Source organism: Protopterus annectens, chromosome 4.part1 (assembly GCF_019279795.1).
Source record: "Protopterus annectens isolate FY-2018-M chromosome 4.part1, PAN1.0, whole genome shotgun sequence".
NCBI classification, from domain to species: Eukaryota; Metazoa; Chordata; order Ceratodontiformes; family Protopteridae; genus Protopterus; species Protopterus annectens.
Window position 1 is genome coordinate 145,186,707 of NC_056734.1, and position 25,447 is coordinate 145,212,153.

At 37.3% G+C, this 25,447-nt stretch overlaps 1 protein-coding gene across 1 annotated transcript in view; it reads left to right on the plus strand.

Moving 5' to 3' along the window:
• LOC122801189 (collagen alpha-4(IV) chain-like) overlaps positions 1–25,447 on the plus strand; it is a 1,621,248-nt gene that overhangs the window by 506,665 nt on the left and 1,089,136 nt on the right. The window contains exon 6 of the mRNA XM_044070748.1: positions 21,413–21,457. Coding sequence (XP_043926683.1) covers positions 21,413–21,457 — 45 coding nt within the window. The remainder of the gene's footprint in view (positions 1–21,412; positions 21,458–25,447) is intronic.

The following is a 25,447-nucleotide window of genomic DNA, read 5'->3' on the forward strand; positions in this document are numbered from 1 at the left end:
TTCAGTGAAATATAATATAAAACCGAACTAGGTGGGGGGCTATGCCCCCCTACACTGCCCAAGTTGGGGAGCTTTGCTCCCCATCCACCCCCTAACTATATATTCTAACTTCAGGATTGCACTACAGTGGGAAAAGGGCATATACCTTTTACTTGCCTTACAGTGCTCTACACAGTGCCAGTACTTCACTTTTGTGAAATGAGATTTGGTGAAATTAGTTAATTTGAGCTTTCAGTGATTTGGTCAGGGTGAAATCAAATTCAGAGAAATGAGCTTTCAATGAAAGAAAGTAGACCTATATATATATATATATATATATATATATATATATATATATATATATATATATCTATATCACACACACACACACACACACACACACACACACACATATATATAGATGTACTTCGAAAGATTGAAGTACAAAAGTAGCAATCTGCAAAATGTGAGAGATAAAAATCGAAACTCAAAATAACATAAACATTTTTTTGTTTGCGGATACCAAGCCCCACCTACACTCCCCGTTAATTATATATGCCAACTCTGAGATCACACTGTTCTGTGACCGCCCACAAAGTAATGCTGACTGAAGCAATCAAATGAGTATTCGATCAGGCAGTAAAAGCATTCTATATTATAAATGTTTGGTAATATGGAGTGTTTCCATGGGTCTGATGAGGGCCGAGTATAATGGTACAATGACTTCCCAGGATATAGATGCCATGCACTTATTTATAAGTTGAGCAACATAGAAGAGTTGCCTTACCACCTTTGATACATGTTGGTCAAAGGCCAGGTTGCTGTCTACATGTGTTCACAGATCCCTGACTAGTGGGACAGCTCTTAAGGGTGTTTTATTGATGATGCAGTTTTCTGGGGTGGCTGACTTCACAAAAAGTACTATAATGCATTTCATTCCATTGAGTTTTAAGCCATGGCATTGGCACTAGTCATTTGTCTGTCTTAGACCCTCATGTAAGACGTTAGTGTCTTGGGGGATTCTATGACTTCTCCCAGTTTGCAATCATCTGCAAACTTGGTTAGCCAGATGCTTTTTACATTAGTTTTGACATCTGAAAAGGAGATGCCAAAGAGGAGCGGGCCCCGCACAGAGCCTTGAGGGACTTCACTTGTGACTGACCTCTTTGAGGAGGTGACTCACCAATCCTAACTTCCTCGGTCCTATCAGTGAGCCATCTGGCTATCCAGCCTGTTCTGTAGAGATTTATGCCTAATTCTGTAAGTTTTTTTAACAATGCCAGAGTAGGGAATTGCATCAAATGCATTGGTCAGGTTAAGGTAGGCAGTATGCACTGTTTTACCATCATCCATTGCCTTGTTGTCCTTCTCAAAGAAGTCCACCAGGTTCAGTAGGCATGACCCTCCTTTGACAAAGCTAAAGAGGAATACATCCAGTGTCTAAAGGTCTCCTATGTTTTTGTTGATCATTTCCATGATAATTGTTTCCATGGCTTTGCATGCAAGACTAGTCAGACTAATGGGTCTGTAGTTCAAAATACCTTAATAAGGTCACAAGCAAAACAAGAAAACACAAATCCAGGCACTTTACCAGTATTCTTTTTCCTTTAATTGCACAAGATCTGGTACCTCAGCCTTTCGCCTTCACGGATCACAAAGTGTGTATGCTTCAAACATCTTTTTATACATATGCATACACATTGAAAAGCAATTAGCGCAAACAATGTATCCAATTAAATAATTATTCAAATTCATCAGTTTTTCTTGTTTTGCTTGTGACCTTATTAAGGTATTTGGAACCGAATTGGTGTTTTTCTTGTGTGGCACTTTACCAGTTTATATGATGTCGCAAACAGCGGAAGCTTCTGGGCAACTTGATATGCCAGGGGCTATACATTTTACTGAGTTAATGAATGAACGTGAAAAGAAGTTTTCCCTTGGGGATCCGTGGAATATTGGAAACAATAGCCAGATGGATGACCGTTTTCAACAACTTGAGAGACTAATGTCTAAAGAAATTGCTTTGTTTCTCGACACCCGACTTCTTGAAAAATACATTAGTTTAAATATCACACCAAGGGGGTTGCGAATAGATCGGCTGCCAGCGGCTGATTTTTTGGAAGAGGAACAAGACCTCTTTGATGAATGGAAAAAAGCCTCCCTTGAGTGTACTACGAAATGGCTTCACATTTTGATTAAACGGAATTCCAGGACACATGAGAAACTCCAAACTGAAATACTGCATTTACAGGATGAGGTGGTGGGGGAATCCTGTTTTAAAATGCAGTTTTCAAAGATTAATGACAAAATTTCTAAATTAGAAACTGAAATTATTGTGCGTAAAAGAAATAAGTCAGTACAAGACATTAAAGATTATGAGACTGGGACTCTGTTTCCATGGCAGCGTGAGACTACACGCAGTAGGGCAAGGGTCAGAAGAGGTGCGCAGAAACGACAAAATACTTCAGCGTCTTCAGCTGAACAAGAGACAACTGTTTCTCTTAGTAAGAACGTTACTTTTTTGAATCCTGCTGATACGGTGAATGAAAGTGTGAACAATTTATCAACTCAGGGTGGGGTTGATAATTCATTTCAGAACAGTAAAAGTAATCGGGGAAGGAACGGTCATGAGGGCAGGAATCATTTCAAATAATTTTACAGTGAGTCAAAATGACATACGAACTTTGTGTATTGTTAATTTGTCTGATTTGTCTCTTAACGATGATATGAAAGCTGTATTATTAAAAGGCTGTAAATTTGTGCCAACGTATTTTCCCTCCTTTGGAGATATATATTTAGAGCTGAGAGCTTTTATTAGGAAATTGTATTTAAATGATTTCTTTCAGGATAACACGATTAATGATATTAAAAATACTTTTTTAGATGTGATTGATTCTGAAACTGATGAAAACTGTGAATTTGATGAATTGTTAGATGTGTCTATCTATAACTATGATACTGTGGAAATGGATAATGATGTTGGTGGGGTTACTACCGAATTTGATCTTTACCATACGGGGTATGGAAAACTAGCACTGCCCCAACTAGCATCTGATAGTAAATTTTCACCCGTAATGAAGGTGCCAGCAATTACTGCTTTCTCTAAAGTGATATTTAAGGAAATATCACTATTTGTTAATAATTTTAATAAGAATAGAAAGCAGTTTAATTTAAATAAGAATGAATGGATGGCTTTGAAAAATGTGATAAAAGTAAAGAGAGATTATATTTTTAAATGTGCTGATAAGGGTGGAAATTGGGTCATTTTACATAAATCAAAATATCTTGAAATGGTGGTCGATTTGTTAAATAATGCTTCTGAATATAAAAGACTAAGAAAGGACCCAACATTAGAATTTAATGATGAACTGTTAGCATTATTAGAGCGAGGGGAACATCTTGGCTTCTTTGATAGGAAGGATGTGAATAAACTGTTTATTAAGAAACCTCGAATACCTATATTTTATGCTCTACCAAAAATACATAAATGTCTTGAAAAACCTCCGGGTAGACCCATAGTATCAGGTATAGGCTCGCTTTTGAGTAATGTTAACATTTTCTTGGATTTCCACTTAAAGAAATATTTGAATAAAGTTACAGCACATATTACTAATACTCAAGAACTGTTAGATATAATCTCCCAGATGAAATGGTGTCAAGACTATTATTGGGTGACAATTGATGTGAAATCACTTTATACGAATATTAGTATAAGGTGGGGTTTTGAAGCAATGTTGGAAATGTTAGGAGATGGACCCAGGACTACTTACATAATTAGCCTTTTGGAATTTTGTCTAACTCATAACTACTTCAGTTTTAACAATGAATTTTTTCTGCAGTTAAAGGGGACAGCTATGGGGGCAGCATTTGCGCCCTCATATGCTGTCATTTATATGGGATTTTTTGAAAGGAAATTTATTTACCCTACCTCTTTTTATAGGAATAAAGTTATACTATATAAATGCTTTATTGATGATTTAATCATGATTTGTAAGGGTGAGATTACTGAATTTTTGGATTTCTTTGAGATTTTGAATACTAATGAATATGGATTGGCTTTTTCATATGACCTTAGTGGGGAAAAAAATAATTTTCTGGATGTAATGCTATATAATGATTTAGACCAAATAGGCTATAGGCCTTTTAGAAAAACTACTGCAGTGAATATGTTTTTACATGCTACTAGCATGCATCCGGAACATTTACTACGGTCTTTACCTTTAGGTGAATTTCAAAGAATATTAGATCATACTAGTGATCTAAGGGAGAGAAAAAATGAACTAAATAATGTGGAAATGAGATTAAGTGAGAGGGGTTATGATAGAGGTGAATTATTAAAGTGTAAAAAGAAGATTCTTGGGGAGACTCATGAAAAATTATGTGGTTACAAAAAACAAAAACAAAAATATACCAATGTAAAACGGGTAAAGATAAAACATATTGATGATAATGATCTAAAAAATCGTTTTTTGTGACTACATTTTCTCCATTTGCAGATGAAATAATGAGAATAGTGAGAAAATATTGGTATTTAATTAAAGAAGATGACAATATTGGTCATCTGTTCCCTGAGCATATCACTTTCTCCTATAAAAGGGGAAAAAATTTAAAGGAATTATTAAACTTTAATTTCTTGAAAGGGAATGAAATTGATAGCATGACTTCAGGAACATTTCCATGTGGAAATTGTAGTTTATGTGATAGGGTAAAAAATGTGGATACTATTAATGGCGTTTCCTTTAATCCCAAGTTCTATTTTAACTGCAGATCTATAGGGGTAGTGTATGCACTATGCTGTTCTTGCTTAGACACTTGGTATATTGGGCAAACAAAAAGAATGGTAAGAATTCGTATTCTAGAACATTTAAAAGACATCAGAACTGATAGTGAGGGTAGCCCTGTGGCCCAACATTTTACATGGTGGTTCCCCTAATTGTTTGAAATTTTGTGTTTTGGGCAAGCCTTTTTCCATGGGAGGGAATGAATATCTTTATAAGTTACTTGAATTAGAGACTAAAATGATTTTAAAATTTGGAACTTTAAAGCCCTTTGGACTTAATCTAGAACTGGCTATTTAGTAAGTAATTAAATTAATTAATAGTTAAATAATTATTTATGGTTTTGTAAAATATATAAAAAAATAAAATATGTTTGTGATAAGAAAATTTCATAAGATTTATAAAACTTTTTCAGTGAAATGTGATGAATTTGATATAATATTGAAAAACTGATGAACTTGAATAAGTAATTAATTGGATAAATTGTTTGCGCTAATTGCTTTTCAATGTGTATGCATATGTATAAAAAGATGTTTGAAGCATACACACTTTGTGATCCGTGAAGGCGAAAGGCCGAGGTACCAGATCTTGTGCAATTAAAGGAAAAAGAATACTGGTAAAGTGCCTGGATTGGTGTTTTCTTGTAATGGGTCTGTAGTTTCTGGGATTTGTTCATGGTCTGTCCTTATAAAGAGAAATGGCTGTTGCAGCTCTCCATTCTTTTGGTACAAAGCATGTTTTAAGACTATAGTTAAACAGTAATTCTAGTGGCCTTGATAGAATAGGGTTTTAGACTATTCAGGAGGTAACCTGAGATATTATTGGGGCCCAATGAGTCCGTGTTTTTGGCCATAGTGAGTGCAGTCACGATATCTATTTATAATTGGAGGGGTTCTGTTTAAAGGCAGTTCTTGGGAGGTGGCTGGGGGTGAGTGGGTGTTAAATTTAGAAATTAAATTGTCAGCCAGCAAATTCGCTGTATTGCATGGTTCAGTGAATGAGGCATCATTAACTACCAGTACAGCACACTGCTGTGTACGGCCTTTGAGGGTACTTGATAAAGTTGAAGAAGGCCTTATGGTTGTCTTTTGCCTGGGAGGCTATCTTGACCTCAACATTAGATTTATTAGACTTAATTATCCCTCTTAGCTGCCTGTTTATTTTGATGAGAGAGTTCTTATCTTTATGGGAGTTATACTTCCTGATTTTAGCCATGATTTTTTTCCTTTTGTTGTATAACCTGTTTAATCTGGGATGCTACCAATGTGGTTTATTTTTAGAGTTAGTCTTGGGCATACTTCTGGTAGATGCAACAGCCACTATGCAGCCATTGAAATGGTTGTACAGAGTTTCTTTGAAACATTCTCATAGGCTGCTGTGTTCTCCGGATTTTGAGGGGCATTGAATTTTGACAAACTATCAGTTAATAAAAATTAGTTTGGCTTGGAAACTTCCTGTTACTAGGTTTACTGGGGTTGCTGAGTTGATTTTTCTTTTGAAGGAGACAGCTTTATAGTCTGACCTTACCATGGGTGGATGTGACAATGGGGCTGGTGTAGCATTCTTCCATATTTGTGAGTACGAGGTCCAGTATGTTGGAATCTCTTGTCGGCATATCCACTAATTGGTTAAGGGTGTTTGTATTTACAAAGTCCAGGAATCTCTGTGCCTGCAGATTTGGGCCATTTAGGATTCCCAGTCTATAGAAGGATAATTAAAGTCCCCCATAAGTAAGATGCTAGGTTGGATGGTGAGGGTCTCCAATAGGTTTAAGTATGTGTGTTTCATGGGACATGCAGAGTGACCTATAGCTTGCTAGGATATGCTATGGGATTTTATCTATGGCAACCTGCATATGGAGAAACTCCAGCACATCATCCTGTTTAACCAACCTAGAAGTATGCTTGTTATTGATGTATATGAGACACCTCCACCTTTAGCCCCTGTCTGTGCAGCTACTTGTCTAAAAGTGTGGAAGGCACTGAAATCTTACACTGCTATGGTACTCTCTGCAGCTTTAAACCATGTCTTGGTAACTGCACATATGTCTATATTCTGTAGGGTGAGGAGGCCTTGTAGGGAATTTAGCTTTTAGCTTTTTGTTTAGGCTACTGGCATTGAGCTGTAACACCTTGAATTCAGTTGAGTTGATTTTGCTATGTCTGTAAGTTTGTCAATTTGGCATTGCCTGAAAAAGCCTCTATAGGGAAGGATAGTCTTGGCCAGTATTCAAAAGCCTAGAGAGGACAGGTGCGGTCCATCCCTGGCAAAATAACATGATTTGTTAACCATGTCTTCCTATGCTGACAAATATTGGATCCACTTAGAATGACAAAGTATCTTCTAGTGGGCTTCAAACCTTTAATAGCCTTTATTATTTAACTGAAATCATTGCTCTTACATCTTGTGGCACAGAGATAAAACACCAGTTGCATTTTCACAAGCAGCATGTTTGCATCACAACTTGGTTTCCTACTGCATTGGTTAAATAACATTATTTGGTTTACAATAACTGCTTGCACAGTTAGTTTCATCCTTTAATGTGGATCTGTCTCCACCGTCACATACACCTCTTACAATTCCTATATGCATGATTATGTTTTTACTTTCTTACATAAAATTGTGGTTTCCAAAGGATTAGGCTACTTCACACCATTACCATTTTGTTTCACAAACTACATCTCAGTCACTGACTTGTACTTTTTTTAAAGAATATCCCACTTGTGGTAATACATGGGGTTTTATGTTTGAACTTTGACACTTGTAATCTATTTAAGAAGAGTTTCAAGTAGACCCATTTGTAGATTCATTCAGCTTACACTCTGACGGCTGTGTGTTCTAAATAAAAGATGCCTGAACTATTTTCCTTTTGCAGGTCTGTTACAACAGTATTACATTCATATATTAGGTCAACATTAGAAACACATTAGCGGACAGTGTTTTAATTTACTGTCTGTGTATTTCAAAAGTTTGCTTTGGATGTGGTTCTCATCCTCCAAATGTTTACACGTAATGCTTAAGTAAACATCATGCAACTTTCTTCTCTTTTAATGTAAGACAGTAACAAGGCATTTATTCATTGTTCAATTTCTCCTTGCTCCTGTATGTGCTGGTCAAGTGCACTTAACTCATTTTAGTACATCCTCGTACTTGCTTTATACAATTTTTTTTAATTATTCATTTTGTAGTGCCAACTGTTTGCTTTCACTAATGGTTTCATATTTTTGTCATTATCACCTGGTAGGGAACTGGCTACTTCATTGTTGTGAGCAAGGGTTTGTGTGAGGTTTTTAACTTCATTGTTATGGTTCTGTAATTCTACCTTCAGGATTTCATTGTCAGTTTGCACATTTCTCTGACTTTATAGTTATAGAACAAGTAGTGGATCATTAACCATTTCCACCTCCTGCCACAATTCTTCCTTCCCTAACTGTAATCACGCACAATGTAAATCATTGTGTTTATTGTACCTAGTCAGCCACTGCAGCTAGATAGTAGTGCATATAAGTTACTGAGCACGTGCAAGATCAGTGCCATTTTGTATAGTCAGTCAGAGTGAATGCAGGCATGAATGGAGATGTACATGCAGGTGTGTTTGAAGTAATGAGCCAGTCAGTCAACTTAAATATATGTTCCAGTTACAGCTCCTGATGTGTTTATGTACAATAAACAACCTGACCTACCACAGTGCCTCAGTGTCTCATTTGAGTACAAGAGACATACGATGTGGTGTCAGAATGGGATCCAAAGTTGAAACAACTCACAAACCATGAGCAATGTAGTTAGAAGTAGAGAAATATATAGGAGCCAACTCACAAATAGGTCAGTGGTTATTCAAAGGCACTTAAACTTATTTAAATGATTTTTTAGTGACAGAATAAGTGGCAAAGCACTCAAAATGTTGAAAATAATTACTGAGATAAACGAAATATCCAAAATTGTGACATACTAATAAAAGTATTCAAAATAAATACAAAAGTGTTCAAAATAATTTCAGAAGTGTTAAGATGTACAAATAGGCTAAAACAACGGCATTTTTTCACAATGTTCTACTTTTTCACAATAACTGAAACTTTTCAAAGTATCTGAAGTTTCTGGAATGTTTGCAGTGTTTGCACTGTTAAAGTGAAGCCTTTTCACAGAGATTGTTGTGCATTTAAGCATAATTATAAGTACCTGGTCTATGCTTAGATTTAAACTTATTTTGTTGTTATGGCAGAGGGATTCCGTAGACCTGGACCACTCGTGTTTGATAATAATATTGCTGAGAACTGGCAAGTGTTTGAGCAAGAATATGATGTTTACATACAGGTTGCATTTTCAGATAAAGATACATGTACAAAGGCATTCATACTACTAAATATAGCTGGCTCAGAAGCCATTGAGAGGGAACATTCATTTGTCTATGCACCTGCCATGTATACAGGAGAGGGTTAGAACCACCATATTGTAATACAGGCTGAAATGTGAGAAGACCCCGAGTAATTAAAATGTAAATTTAGAGAACTGTGTATCCCTCAAATGAATATTACAATGGAAAGGCACATGTTTTACACAAGAAATCAAAAGTCTGGTGAAACTATAGCAGCATGGATTACTGATTTAAGAAATAAAGCTTTTTTTGCAGATTTGGTGATCTCAGACATGAGTTGATAAAAAACAGACCTGGGTGTGGTGTTAATAATGATGCACTGAGAAAGATTTTGCTTTGAGCCAGTGATTTAACATTGAGCAAAACCATTGAGATTTGTCAAATATATGAGCTTACATTACAGAAAAGCATACAAATGTGCATACAGATGAGAAAAATGTGTATGCAGTATCTGCCAATGCAAATGTTGATTGTGTACAACATAAAGCTAAGATGAGAAAGAAATATAAACTGAATGGGGCCACCAACCTCATTGTTAACTGTTGTAATTGTGGAGGCAGTCATGAACCTAAACGAGAGAAGTGCTTAGATTTTGGTCAGCAGTGTCACAAATGTAAAAAGTGGAATAATTTCAAAAGGCTTTGCAAGTCTAAAGAGGCACATGCTTTTATTAAAAATGAACATCCGAAGAAGCAAGTAGATCAGATAGAAAGCTGTGAGCAAACTTCCTATGTTGGGGGTGTTTCTGTGATTAATGAAACAGTTAACACAGCAGATTATAATTTGGCAGCAATGAGTGAAATATTTTGCACAGTTCAGATTAATGGGAAACCTGTAGAGCTTAAAGTAGACACTGGATCTAAGTACAGTCTTATATCAGCACAAATGTTTGCTAAAGTAAGAGATGGTGAGAAACTTGATTCTGCAAAGTGTGCAAAACTTGTTGCTTATGGTGGTGAAGAGATTCAAACTTATAGCGCAGTAGTTCTCACATGCTATTCTGCTGGGAACAGCTACGACTTGCAGTTTTACATAGTCAAAAGACATGTGCAGTCATTGTTAGGCCTCAAAGACAGTTTGAGAATGGGACTGATTTCATTTAATAAAGAGGTCCACCATATAAATCTGAACAACGGTAGTTTTACACAGAATATTTTTAGTGAATATGACGATATTTTCACAGACAAGCTTGGCAAACTTCCAGTCACATATTCCATGAAGTTAAAGCATGAAGTAAGCACTGTCGTCAGGCCAGCAAGGAAGGTTTCAGTAGCAATGCAGAGCAAAGCAAAAGTACAGCTTGATAAAATGGTGACTTTAAATGTCCTTACTCCAGTAAAAGAACTGAATGAATGGATATCCTCCATGGTCATAGCTCATAAGAAAAGCTCAGATGATATTTGAATATGTATTGATCCAAAAGATTTAAACAAAATGTTTAAACGTCCTTGGCATCTGATGTGCCTAGTAGAATAAGTAGCTGCTCTCATGCCAAATGCCACTGTTTTTTCTGTCTTAGATGCAAAACGTTCATTTTGGCAAATTTCGCTGGATCACAAATCTTCATTGTTAACTACTTTCAATACACCATTTGGTAGATACAGATTTTTGAGAATGCCATTTGGAATAAATTCTGCCTGTGCAATAGAACAAATTTTTCAGGTTAGCCATGTGCTATTATAGTAGACAACATTATTGTATCGGGCAAGAGTGAAGTCAAGCATGATAGAAACCTCAATAAAGTTCTAGTCCCTACTCGTAAAGTCAGTCTTAAACTGAATCCTCAGAAATGTAAATTCAAACTGAAAGAAGTTACTTATGTGGGTCATTTGTTTACCAGTTCTGGCTTACAACCAGATCTGTCTAAGCAAGCAGCAATTCTTGAGATGCCATTTCCAGAAAATGTCACATCTTCACAATGTTTTTTTTGGTATGGTCAACTATTTAGGAAAGTTCATCCCAGACTTAAGTGAACTTTCAGCACCATTATGTGAGTTGACATGCAAAAATGTAAACTGGTCCTGGTTGGAGCAACACCAAATATTATTTGATGTTCTGAAAGAGAAAATTGCCAGTCCTCCCAAACTGAGATATTATGATGTTCACAAACTTGTAACTCTTTTGTGTGATGCTTCTAAGTATGGTCGTGGTGCAACATGTCTTCAAGAAGGCATACCAGTAACCTATGCATCCAAGTATGGTCTTGGTGTAACGTCTTCAGGAAGGCATACCAGTAACCTATGCATCCAGAACTTTATCCGAAACTGAAATGCAGTATGCACAAATTAAAACAGAGCTTCTGGCAGTAGTGTTTGCATGTTCAAAGTTCAGTGATTACATTTATGGCAAGCCTATTCAAATACAGACTGATCACCAACTCTAGTTGCAATTCTGAAAAAGCCAATATATACAGCCCCAGCATGCTTGCAATGCATGATGTTAAAATTGCAAAAGTACAATTTCAATATTGTCTATACAAAAAGGCAAATTTCTATACCTTCCTGATGCTTTGTCAAGAGCACCCCGACAAAGAACAGAACAACATAACAATGAGAAAACAGACTTTGAAGTCATGGAAGTCAGAAATGTTTCCTCATCAAATCTTGATGAACTTAGAAATCATACACCTTCAGACCCAGTTCTTCAGAAGCTGAAACATGTCATCAGTCAAGGATGGCCAGTATTACAAACTAGTTTATCACTTGACATACAGTAGTATTTTCCCTACAGAGATGAGCTCACGATGGAAGATGGAATCATCATGAAAGGTCCTAAAGTGGTAATTCCTATAGCATTAGAACAGGGATATATCAAAATTTTACATCATGGACACCCAGGTACTCATTCAACCAAAAGAAGGCAAGATGTTTTTGGCCATCTATGTCAAAAGATATAGAGAAGGAAACTCAAAAGATATAGAGAAGGAAACTTTAGCATGTCCCATTTGCAACAGTAGTAAATCGCACCAGCAAAAAGAGCCACTTCAGCTAAACCAGATTCCTGAACTACCATTGTCGACAGTTGCTACTGATATTTTCAAATGGAATGGTCAACATTACTTAGTGTTAGTAGACTCTTATTCAAACTGGTTTGAAATTGACCTTCTTCCTAATTTAACACACAATGCTATCATTACAAAACTGAAGAGACATTTCTCTGTTCATGGTAATCCACACAAAGTCATATCTAACAATGGTACACAGTTTACAAGTCAGCAGTTCAAGAATTTTGCTGAGTCTTGAGATTTTGGCTTTGTTACTATAGTCCTGAGTATCCACAGTCCAGTGGATTAACTGAACGTGCAGTTCAAAGTGCAAAATACTTGTTGGAGAAATCCAGGAGAGATGGTACCGATGTTTTTCTTAACCTACTTCATCTCAGAAACTTTCCTCGAGATAATTTGCTTGGTTCACCTGCTCAGAGATTGACGTCCAGACATATTAAGAACAACTCTTCTGATCAGTAAACAATTATTGATTCCAAATGCAAAGAACAAAAGAATGGTCAAGACTTAACTTTTGAAAAAACGTCAGTCACAAAAGTTGTAGTACAATAAATCCAGCAAACCTCTTAGACCATTAAGAAAAGGCGAGATTGTGAGAATGCAAACATCTAAAGAATATGACCAGGTGGGAATTGTCAAAAATATTTGTGAAAAACTGAGAACTTACATCATACAATCTGATGGGATGGATTTCAGAAGGAATCAAAGACACATATTAGCAGTCTCCAAGCCTGTGACGCAGCAGATTGCCTGTGCCAGATACTTTATTTCTCAGAGTGACTCTACACTTGTTTGAATTCCAGAGGATGGTGTACTTTCTTCAAGTAATCCTGATGTAATCCCTGAAGTTCTAATTGTAAAAGAATCCCCAGAAACTGTCTCTGTTGCTGAACTCAGTCAAAGTTTTTATGTGACTAGCTCAGGTAGAATTTCTAGACCCATTCCAAGATATACAGCGACTTGGACTTGAATTCATTTGTTGTTATATACTGATGTGATATCTAGTTTATAAAATATCTTGTTCTCCTATTGCATGCCAAACAAATCAATGAGGGAGTATGTACTGTAGATCATTGTGCATATTGTACCTAGTCAGCCACTGTAGCTAGATAGCACATGCATATAAGTTACTGAGCATGTGCAAGATCAGTGCCATTTTGTATAGTCAGTCAGAGTGAATGCAGGCATGAATGGAGATGCACATGCAAGTGTGTTCGAAGTAATGAGTCAGTCAGTTAGCTTAAATATATGTTCCAGTTAAAGCTCCTGTTGTGTTTATGAACAATAAACCACTTGAACCCATCACAGTGTCTCAGTGTCTCGTTTGAATACAAGAGACATGTAACACACAGTCATTTGGTACTGAATCTGATTTCTCTTTTGTCTTTCACATTTAAGTACTGGTTGATTTTACCATTTTACCAGTTGAGTCACTATCTTTTCTAACTCCTTTAAAACAATTTTTATCATTTTGGTTTGATTTAGTTGGGCCTTTCTGGAGCTTTTCAGACCGCAGTCCACACTTTTCATATCTTTAACATTTTATTCTCTTTCTGCAGATAACCCAAGTTCTGTTATGAAACAGTTATTTGTTCTTTTATGCTTGTGATGTCACTTTGCCTAGCACTTTCCAGGTTACTGTTATGTGTCACTGTTCTAACTAGTTCAGAAAGATTTTTGAATAAATCAACAATTTGTCCATCTTTTTTTACATATGTTTTCCTTGCTATTGGTGGTAAACAACTTTTTAAAAATTTCTGCCATTTTATTTTCATTTTCAGAAACCATTTGTTCTAGTTTTATTATCAGATTAAAATAGTGCTTCCTGGCTTTCAAAGCTGTTTTGGCAATTCTCCCTGTATAATTTAAAACCTACGTTCTGCTTCTCAGCATTATTTATTTCTGATCTCCTAAAGCCTTTATGCCTATGGCTGTCACTCGCAAATACATCATCATTTTGGATGGCTGACTACAAACCATGCCTATCAGAAGTACTTTTATGCAAAGAACCACCACCATTCTGCTTTACTGTAACACTGTTCGTGACAAGACTTAACTGGTTAACATCATTTTTTAAGCACATCCAAACTGCTGTATCTCAGCAAAACCTGACAGCTATTTATTTTCCATGAAAACAACTTTGCTTCAGCACATTTGTTTGCTTGCTTATTGCTTTTTTATCCACTATTTCAATATCACAATCAATTTCATCAGGTTTGCACACAATTTTAATTCTTGCAGTACACAGCAATGGCCTCTTTTTTTTTACACACAAAGTTTAACAAACTTCAGTTTTACAGGCTGTCAGCAGAATCATTCACAGCATATAATATCTACAATTTTAAGTAACTGCTGTACCATAAACAGGGAATTTTCTTTTCCAAGTATTGCTTTAATTGTCACAAAGACTTCCTTATTTTGTTGGAACACGTCTCTCTGGGCATGAGGTAATTATTTTTCTTTCTGTAGCTATAAAAGGTAATAATTAACTTCTTAGGAAGACTTGCTTTTTTACTAAGAAACTTGCAAACTTTACTTGCAAGAAATGTGTGGTTTTGTTTTTTTTCTGTCATCATTTTTCATCAAATTATAACTTTTCAGAAAAATCGTATGAAACAAAATTTCCAAATACTGCAGAGCTTACTTAATGTTTACAGTGGGTTGAAATGAACTTTATTGTCCTACTAAATAAAGAGTAATAAAGAAGTAGCTAACATTATCCCTGAAGTTGCTTAAGATGCACACATGCTGTCTCAATGCTTGTTTTAGTCTGTATTTGTTTATTCATATAAGGATTCAATTGTCAATGTTTACATTCATAGTATGTTACTTGCATTTCTCATTCATAGGTAGCAGGATTGTGTGATATTTTGGTGCTAAAAAGATGTCCAAATGAATCCCCTGTAAAAGTGGCTTCAGTGTTCCAAGTGGGGCTTAGCAAATTTATGAAATGATGAATCCATGATATTCCCTGGCTACTTATTTTAAACTGGTATTAGAATAATCTTTTTATTCAAACTAAAGGCTTCTTTACAAATGACACAAAGGTAACTATAGTATTGTTGGGGAGAAGGTTAGAAAAGAAATGGAAAAGTTTATCAAATGGGCAGAAGGTTTTTCCCTGAGATTCATTGCATACAAGTACAGGGTAATGCACATGAAGCACACCAAGGCTGATCTAAACTATCATTTGGGGGACTATAACTAGTGCAACCAATTAAAACAGAGCCCAAAAAGAATGTGGGTGTGTTGATCACATTTGCCATGGACAGCCAGAGAGGGCAGTGGCAGTAGCAAAGGAAATGTAAGAGTGTATTCTCAGGGAAACAAGGATAAGCACCATAAGCAAAGATTTAATGTTTCTACTATAGAGGCAAATCTCAGCCATATCAAGAGTACTGTTTGTAGTTCTGGAAGCCATGTAGGAAGATGAGAAAGGTGCATGCAGTTTCGGGCAACAGATATGATCAGAAACTAGCCTATTTTTTTCTCACAAGGAACCAAAAGAGACAAAGTGATATTAAATGAATACACAAGACCATATCAGGGAATAGTGAGAGACCATTCTGAACAGGAAGGACAGAAGCAGATAAAATAATATGTACAGAATATGTTAAAGGCCAACTACTCCCCCCTTTCTGTGAATGTATTACTCCAGAATGAGGGTAATGAAGCAAGGGAAACTACCATCAGAATAGGGTTGAAGAGGGTATCTGTAGAGGTATTTAAAAGGGCAACTAGTCCCCCTGTTCTGTAATACCTTTCAGAGTGAGGGTAATGAATTCAAGGAACCAACTATCAGAATCTGTGGTGGACAATGTCTCTCTCTAAGTATTTAAGAAGGCATGGGACAGGGGTAATGGATGCTGTAGAATTTTAATGAAAATAAAGTACAAATTAGATAGGTTTACTGTTTTCTTTCAACTTTAGACAAATGTAATGCAATGAAAATTAGGTAATATTTTACCTGTTTACTGCTGAACTGTGTTTTAGCAGTTTGACCTGCATCATATTTTTAGTATTAAAGTCCTTTAACATAGAATCCAATCATTTATCTACAGAATGGATGTGAGAAGAATTGTGAATTTTTTCCTGGTTTACAGCTGTTTATCAAGTTTACAACAAAATGAATTAAAATAATCTAAGGTGGTGTTAGTTCTGCCTATTACCATTATACTAACTGTACCACTTCTTGATTGCAAACATAACGTATATTGTAAGGAAAAGTCATAGCATATCCCCAGGATTGCTTCTTCCATGCTGTTTCAAGGACAGTGTTCCTCAAATTTTGAACCAGAATTTGAATGATAATGACCACTATCTTAAGTAGATTTACTGCCAGTTCTTTAGGAGTACTAAATTCCTGAGAGATATGATTAATTAAATAGAGTAATGACTCAATTTTTCATAATCTATCCCTTTAACCTTATAAGTCTCAAATTCATTTAATGTAACATTCTCCTGAGCACAATACATTGAAATGGTTAACATCTGCTTTTACATCTCCTCACTCGCCATCCTGCATCATTTAAATCTAGTCGTTTATATGGTAAGACAATGGCTTCTGTGCTTTTAACAAGTCCTTTAAGGGAGGGGATATGGTAGTGTTCATTAAGTCTGAATACACTGATGATATGTTTCATTAAAAGTCAAAAGAAAAAAAGTAATGGTCCATATGACGTGAAGGGTAAGCCCCCCCCCCCCCACACACACACACACACACACATACATACATACACACTTACAACCCATGCGTGTGGCTGTAGCCCCTGCACACCTTATTTAATATAACATTTTTAGGGTTATACAACACTGGGAGAAGTTAAGTAATTTCAATAAAATTGTCTGTTTTTATAAAAGGACTTGAGATATATCCAAATGATACCTTAAGGACTGTAGCATTTCAGCTGCATAGCTTCTGAATGCCCATGACATTTTACTTTTTACTTTTTAATTCCTTATGGGCACATTCATGCTGATAAAGCCAAACCCCACTAGCTGCAGGCATGCATATTTCGGCCTTTTTAGTGACCTCATCAGCCGATGCTTTGTGTTTCTAAATTATAGTCAAACAATCCTCTTATGTCATCCTAATGAGGTCACTGAAAAGGCCAAAAATGACTTGCATAAAGGACAGGACTACTGTAAATCACTTAAAGTGTTAAAAACAGCTGCTTTTGCATCATGGAAGACTTGACAAGTCAGAGCAAGCTATTTAACAGGCAAGACCACTGTCTGGTACAGCATTTTACACACACACACACACACACACACACACACACACACACACACACACACACACACACACACACACACACACACACATACATACTTCAAAAGGCATTCCCTCAATCCTCTGTGCCTTGCTATCATTTCATTTAGTAGCAGTGCTTCAAAACATACAGAGTTCAGAAGCCTGTCTGCACCTTGCTACTGTTCCAGTCATGCAATGCAAATAGCAGCAACTCTTTAGAGATCTTCCATCCCATTTTTAGTCTTGGTGCCAAAAATCATGAACATCTTATGTGTAACAGCTCCACTCTCTCTTTCATTGGCTCAAATCTGACTCAATGAGACTGGAGCTGTTGTACACCAAGCAGTAGTGTGTGTGTGTGTGTGTGTGTGTGTGTGTGTGTGTGTGTGTGTGTGTGTGTGTGTGTGACATTTAGAATTTATTTTGTTAAAACATTTGTTATGGACTTTCTTTGTGTGGCAGACCTTTTTTTTTATTAATGTTCTATGGCCTGGCCCCACAGACAGCACTAGGCCCTAGACAGCTGCCCAGGTCATGTTGTGTTGGAACCAGCTCTGTGTGTGTGTGTGTGTGTGTGTGTGTGTGTGTGTGTGTGTGTGTGTGTGTGTGTGTGTGTGTGTGTGTGTGTGTGTGTGTGTGTGTGTGTGTGTGTGTGTGTGTGTGTGTGTGTGTGTGTGTGTGTGTAGACACATGCTTCCATGAGGTGGTGGGCAGCAGCATTATAGAGCTCAAGGGAGACACCAAGAGGGAGCAGCTTCAGGGGTAGTCTGCTCCACAGGAAAGATAGCTGACCCCTTCATACCATGCAACTGTCACCAGTTGATAATGAATGGACCAATGGGGCTCTGTAGCAGGTATAGGGCTCTTGCCAAACCCAGCCCAGTGATTCTCATCTCTTGCCTTTCAGAAAATAAAAAGGGGCTAATTGAGTATAGGTAGTGGATAGACATTAGACAGAATCCTGTGGGTGGTAGAGACGAGGGAGGACAGATTAAAAAAAATGGATAAAAAAGAAAGAGATGATTGCAGCTAACAAAAACTTTAAAAAAATGCTTGCATATTTTGTGGCTACTGAGTGGCAAAACAAATGTAAAACTTATCTTGAAATGACATCAGTCTGATTCACAAATAATAAAGAACTGCTTGAGTGAATATGTTTATTTTAAAACATCACCCTCCCATCCATTACATTCTTGGATTTACCAGTTAGCAGCCATGCTAAGGATGGCAAGAATACTTTCATACAGTGTATTACAAATGTGAGCATACTTATTGGTCTGCATATGTAGCGTACATAACAAGATAATTAATGGCTCATGTCAGTGCATTTACGAATGAAGAATGGAGTGTGACTTATGCAGTGGCTTTAATTTAAAATGGTATTATTATTTTTTTAAATATTTCATTGTTTAACAGCAATGTACCCTGGCTGGATTGTAAGTAATTTATAAATGTATCCATGTGAGTGGGTGGGTCTTGAGTTTAGTTGCTTAGACTGTGCCCTGCTGATCAGACAAAACCGCCACTTTTGGCAAGATATTAGCAACACTCTGCCATTTTGTACTGTTGTATTCTTAATTATTCAAGTGGTACACTGGTTAAAGATAGTTAACACTCATTCAAACTAAGCAGTGAGACAGTTCTATGTGGACACATTTTTTGCCGTTAGTGCTTAGGCTTTGGTGCTTCTCAATTTCTTATGAAATGTTACTCACTGAATGGATTCATCAGAAGAAAAACACCTTTTTTATGACCTGCTAGTTCTTCTTTGAAGGAGACTAATGTACTCTTGCCAGTGCTGTAGGACATGTTTTTTCAGGTACTGGTAGATTTAGGAATACACTTTAATAAAAATAAAATGTTACCAAACCATTTCACTGCTTCATGTAATCCATGAGCAAGGATGAGCAGGATAGAAAAATACATTGATTTCTAGCCACATGCAGATAGCATGAATGAGTTCTACCTCAATGCTATGGCAAGCACTGAAACCAGGCAGATATGAGTTCAAGTGTCCATCAAATTCAAAAGGGGAATAAATGTCTCTATTACTTTGAAAAGCTCCTAAAATGCAAGCATATAGAACGTTTTGAAGAGCTGATAATTTATTTCATTTTATTTCATATGCTTTAACATACATTAAAAAGAGACAGAACACCATGTTTAATGCAACATCATGCTGTACCACTAGCACCTACCCCTTCATGGGAAGTCCCACTCCTCTGAAAATTTTCTAAAAGTAACTTGTATACATTTCTAGCCCCATAGTGTAGAAGGATAAAGCCCTGCCTGTGACCCAGACATCCAGAATTTGACTGTTGGCTCAGATTCTGGAGGAAAATGACCAGACAACACTGGCTCATGCATCCTAGGTAAAGGAAGGCAGCTAGGCTTGCTGCAGTACTGCCACCTAGTGGAAGCTGGGTGCCTCCAAGTACATAAAGTGGAAGACAGCATTGACTGGGCAATGACAAGTGATATGCCTACTAAGCAGCTTCTGGCATGCTTAGTACTGCACATGTACGAGGCCAATACTCTATGCCATTTCTGTCAGTTGCTACAGGGAATTAGGAGTTAGGGCATGCAAAAAAAAAAAATCCTCAATGCTGCCAAGATAATGGTTTCCGGTCACTGGTCCACCCCATGAGAAATGAGTGAGCTGGTCGATTGTCATTCTACACATGGAATAAGTGGGAAAATTGGTCCTGGAGAGATGATGGTCAACAGGCAGTGTGGGACCAAATATTATCACAAAAAATAATTTGTGAAAAATAACATACTAGTATTTGCTAATAAAATTCTTATATCTATGTGCCCAGCTGTGGTCTTTTAAGATGCTGTTATTTGAGTTACCATGCAAAAACTGGTAAATGTCCATATATCAAGACATCATGGGAGACATGCATATGAGTGTCTCAATGTATATGGGCTCTTCGATGCACATTGACTCACACAGGTCTTTAACAGTGCACTCAAGCCATCTAGCAAAAGTCCAGAAGATGTATTTCATCTGTCTTTTGGTTCATTGTAACAGCATAAGCAGAAAGTCAGACTATATGCAGGATTCAGAAAGATGGTCCTTTGTTTGCATAAAGTGCCCATGCAGGTAGTTCAGGTTATACAATCATGGGAAATATGATTCAGAAACAGCCTTAGTTGCAATGAGGAAGATTTCATTATTAGCTCATTAGCATGTCTCTGAATCACTATCTTTCACTTTGTAGCGATAATGACCACTGGCAGCCCATGCATCTTTTTGTCATAAGCACCCCCCCCACACACACACACACACACAGCTACACTTTCCATTTTCTTCCTAACTCCTTCTATTGTAACCACCCAGGCAGATATACAGACATCCAGACATACACTCATAAGGTTATTCCACTCCAGTCGTAACCCTGTAGATATGCACACTTACACACTGTCACACACATACAGACACTCACCCCCACCGCCACAACTATCCCTCTGCTGAACTTTGCTAAACTTACCTGCAACATGACTTGGCTGACCTCATATTCTGTCCAAGTTAATTTTCTTGCCCATCTATGTTCATTTACTTAACTGAGCAGTTCAGTGAGCAGAGTAATTCAGTAACCCCCAGCATTTCCAGGAAAGAGCACACGGCTAATTAGCATTAACCACTCCCCTTCTCAACTGCCTCATTATTGCTGGGTCCACCTACTACCATGATTCTTCTGATTGTGGAAAATATCTGCAGTATGCCTGTCTGTTAATCAGAAAGGGTTGCCATTCACAGCATCCCTTTCTGAATCCTAGGACATGTTCAGAAAGGCATGACTCATCTTTTGATATTTTGTTTTCTAAAAAAAAAACAAACAGTTTTGTGTATTCCTTTGTTCAGCTAGTTTTTTTTAATTTCGGCATTGCTCTGTTGCAGTCTTCACACACAGCCCATACAACTATGTTTCTTAAAGACTGTATTTTTCTATTAATTTCTCTGAATTGTTACATGAAATTTGAGCTGATTTATGAATTTTTTTCTTTCTTTTTTTTTACAGGGGTCTATGGGTATGCCAGGATTCCAAGGATCGGAAGGCATTCCAGTAAGTATATCACGTAGTAGCTTCTGCTCTAAAGAATGAACTTTACATCTGAAGCTATGTGCTGTTGACCAGACTGTAGCATTCTGATAGTATTGGCCTAAACTGATTCTAATTACAAAAATTGCAAAAATTCTTCTTCTTATTTATGATAGACATACTACTGTTTATGTGTACAGGAACTTGTTGTCTTGATAAATCCATTTGCAGAACTACGTCTCCAGTAAAGATTGAGAGAAAGTATGGGTGAGCCTTGGTTACTCTTGGCAAGCTATGACTAAAAGGGTTATTAATCTGTTGGGATTATATTCTGTAAGATTTTGCAGAGGACAGAACATATTTTCTGTAATTTTGCAAGGAATTGGTATTTAATTATATCACACAGTATGTTTACAGTTGTAAACTTAGGATAATACTTGAAATGTTCCTAATTCTCTGTTTAAATCTTTGTCTATCTGTGTATTTACTAACTGATGTTTGCCACTTCTGACTGTCCAGCCTCCCTCCCTGATGCCCTACTGATCCATACATTCATGCAGAGGTGATATGCTAAATAAAACTGATTGAGTTTTAAAGCTTGTGTCATGCATTATAATGTATTCCATTAGAAGCTGTTGAATATAAGACATATCAAATCTGCTGGGTGATAAATTCAGCTCAGATTTCACCAACCAATCATCACAAGTTCTCCCCAGGAAATACCCTCCACCACTCCGCTGACAATTATCACCAAAGAATAGGTTCCCACTGCACTCTCTAAAGCTAAAAACAGAGCTTCATTGTGGCCTGACAGTATATCAGGTTGCTTCTTCGATAGATTAAATCAAGACTTAGGCCCATTAGGATCTCTGTTTAATCACAATCTCTGGACTGACTTTGCCCCAATAGAGTGGAGGACAGCAACAGTCACACCTCTGCATAAAGGGGAACAATTTACTGACCCAGGAAATTATAGACCCTCAAGATTGACTAGTCTTATATGTAAGACCATGAAAAGATTAATCAAGGACCTGATGAATAATGACATAGGAAACCACCAAACCATACCTCTCAACTGTCCAGATTTTCACAGAATGTCCAGATTTTTTGCCTCATGTTTTCAGCCTATTCCTCATAAAATTTCTAGTTTTCTGGCAAATCTTTGGGGATTTAAGTCACTAAATAATATTAAATAATGACAAATCAATGGAGTTGCAAACTCAAATCCATTGGAAAATACATAATTATTCAAAAACTTTATTCTAGCAACTTTCTAAGTTTATAGGAGCAATATTTAAAATCTGTCCCTATTTTAAGGCCTTTGTCCCCCTTTATTTCTGGCTTTATCTAGATCTCTTGCACTAAGAGGTTGAGAGGTATGCTCCAAACACTGGACCAGACCTAATCTGGCTTTGTCATGGGCAGGTCCTGCCTACTGAATCTGATAAATTTCTTTGAGAAAGTTACTAAGGCTAGGAATGAAGGTAAAACAGTACATACTGCCTACCTTGACCTGGCCAAGACATTTGACTTACTTTCCTATTCAGGTATTATAAATAAACTCACAAAACTGGTCATAAATCCCTACATCACTAGATGGATAGCCAATTGGCTAATATACAGGACACGTGGTTAAAGTGGGTGAATCCAGATCCAGTCTGAGGCCAGTTACTAGTGGTGTGCCACCGGGCTCAGTGCAGAAGGCCTATGACTGACAAGGTTTGCAAACGACTGAAAGTTGGAGGCAATCGTTGAATTTCTCATTGATGTAGATATCCTTCAGGAGGGGTCTAGATTAGTCAAATGACTGGTGCCAGAACCATGGCCTAAAACTTAATCTTAAAAATTGCATTATCATACCCTTTTGGAAGTCAAATACCCCTGCAAATTACAATGTCAATAGCACACCACTAAGAGTAGACTCAAAGGTGAGAGATCTAGGAGCACAAACAGATAGTAGCCCGAACTTTGACCTCCATATGTCGACAGTAGTGAGGAAGTCCTTCTTTGCTGCACAATTTATAAGTAAAGGTATGGCATCCAAATCCAAGGAAATTATAGTTCCATTGTACAAAGCCCTCATTAGACCAGTAAAACTCTGGTGTCATTGGAACAACTAGTCACCATCCCCACAAGACGAAAAAACATACTTCTCATCATCATCAACATCAATGAGCACAACAAACACAATCTCGACTCATACTCCTCACTCACAGATCATGACCAATCTAAATCGGTCCCTTCTCCCTCATCCACCCCACCTGAAATAAAAAAGACCACAGTAAAGAATTCTCGAAAGCCGACTTCACTTCTCTAGAGACCTGTGTGGTCTCCTTTAAGGCCCAGGAGCCGGGCGGAAAACAGTCCAATCACTTGAATCACTTAAAATGCCTCACCAGCACATGCAGGAGGACTGATATAAGGCAATCCAGTATATGTGAGGCAGAGCACCTGCTGCCCTTGTTCAAGAGAATCTTGACCAATGGATGGGAGATAGCATATATACCCATACCCTTACCTCAGTGTCACTCGACAGAGGCACAACAAAATAATGTATATAATAGTTCCCCATACTAAAGGTATGTGCCACTTGGCATGTACTTGACTAGGCACTTACAGCAGCTGGAGCAACCTCACAGGTTTATCACAATGAAATTACAGGGTGTAAACAACATGTCCTATGTGGATAGACTAAAAGCCCTATCCCTTTACTCTGTCTCCTACCAACTATTAAGGTGTGACCTAAGTCAAACAGCATGAGGGTTACCTAATCTAGGGATATAAACCTAGTAAGCAACTCAAACAAAACACACTAGAGAGACAGATGTGTGTCTCAGAGATTACCCCTTCTTTGTAACAGACTTCCTATTCACATTAAGCAGAGCCCTTCCCTGGCCCTCTTCAAATGCATCAATGGATAGGGTATCACAAATTCACACCTGGGGTGATGCCTATGCCCCCTATGGACAGGAGCATTCTGTAAGATACTCAAGGCATAGGTGAAAACCCATGCTATCCTGTTGCCCCTAAAGGTCATAGAATGGTTAAAATCTGGTTATATTGTCTAGGCTTGTAAAGCCTCTTAAGCTGTTAGAATAGTAATTTCGTATTAACCTATGAACTTGTAATGAGAGATTTATAGGCTATCCATCAGAAGCAATCCTCTTCCCAAAAAGTACCAATTAGATTGATACACTTAAAATGTCATGATGGGATTCTAGATAGACGACAAATGTGCAGTATCTGGGTATTGTACTACTGCACCACTGGCATTTGCCGATCTTGAGCTCTGACACTTTGCACCTGGGGACCCTCCCCCTTCACTCCATCTGAGTTACACATCTGCCATCCATTCCCCATGCAGGTACTGTCAAGTGCTAGGAGTTATGCCCTCATTCATGCATTCATGACAAACATAGTTGTTTTTCACTTTAAACCTGACATTTCTCCTTGTACTTGCTAATAGACACTCAAGAGATAGGTGTGCAGCGGGTCTTTGGAATGATATGTGTCCTGCTTCTACAGAAAGTACCTCCTCCTTGTTTTATGAAATAATGGGCATGTATGCCATGAATACAGTAGTGGATTGCATTGAAAATGGTTTCTGATACACTGCCTAGACACTTAGATTCTCCAACCACCTGAGCAAACTGTGAGCCCTGCATTTGAAGGTATTGTGGTAAGCATAATATGTATTGAGGGCAATTGTTGAAAATGCTAAAAAGATGAATAAACATTGATTGGATTCAGTAAGACTGCATTCATGCATACAGGAATAAAGTGATATGCTAAAATAATGATATGATTGTGGAAAGGTGTTTACAAAAGCAAGATGAAACCTGGTGAAGGTAAAAGATCCATCTAAGAAACCAAAGTGTTAGGTTAGATATGTGTCCAGAGTTAAAAACATGTAAGAGATGAGGCGCAGGTGTTCATTTTTGCCAATGTAAATATACTTCTGCACTGGGAGATAGATAACACTATTCCTCCTTAAGGTGAGAGGGGTTCACATGG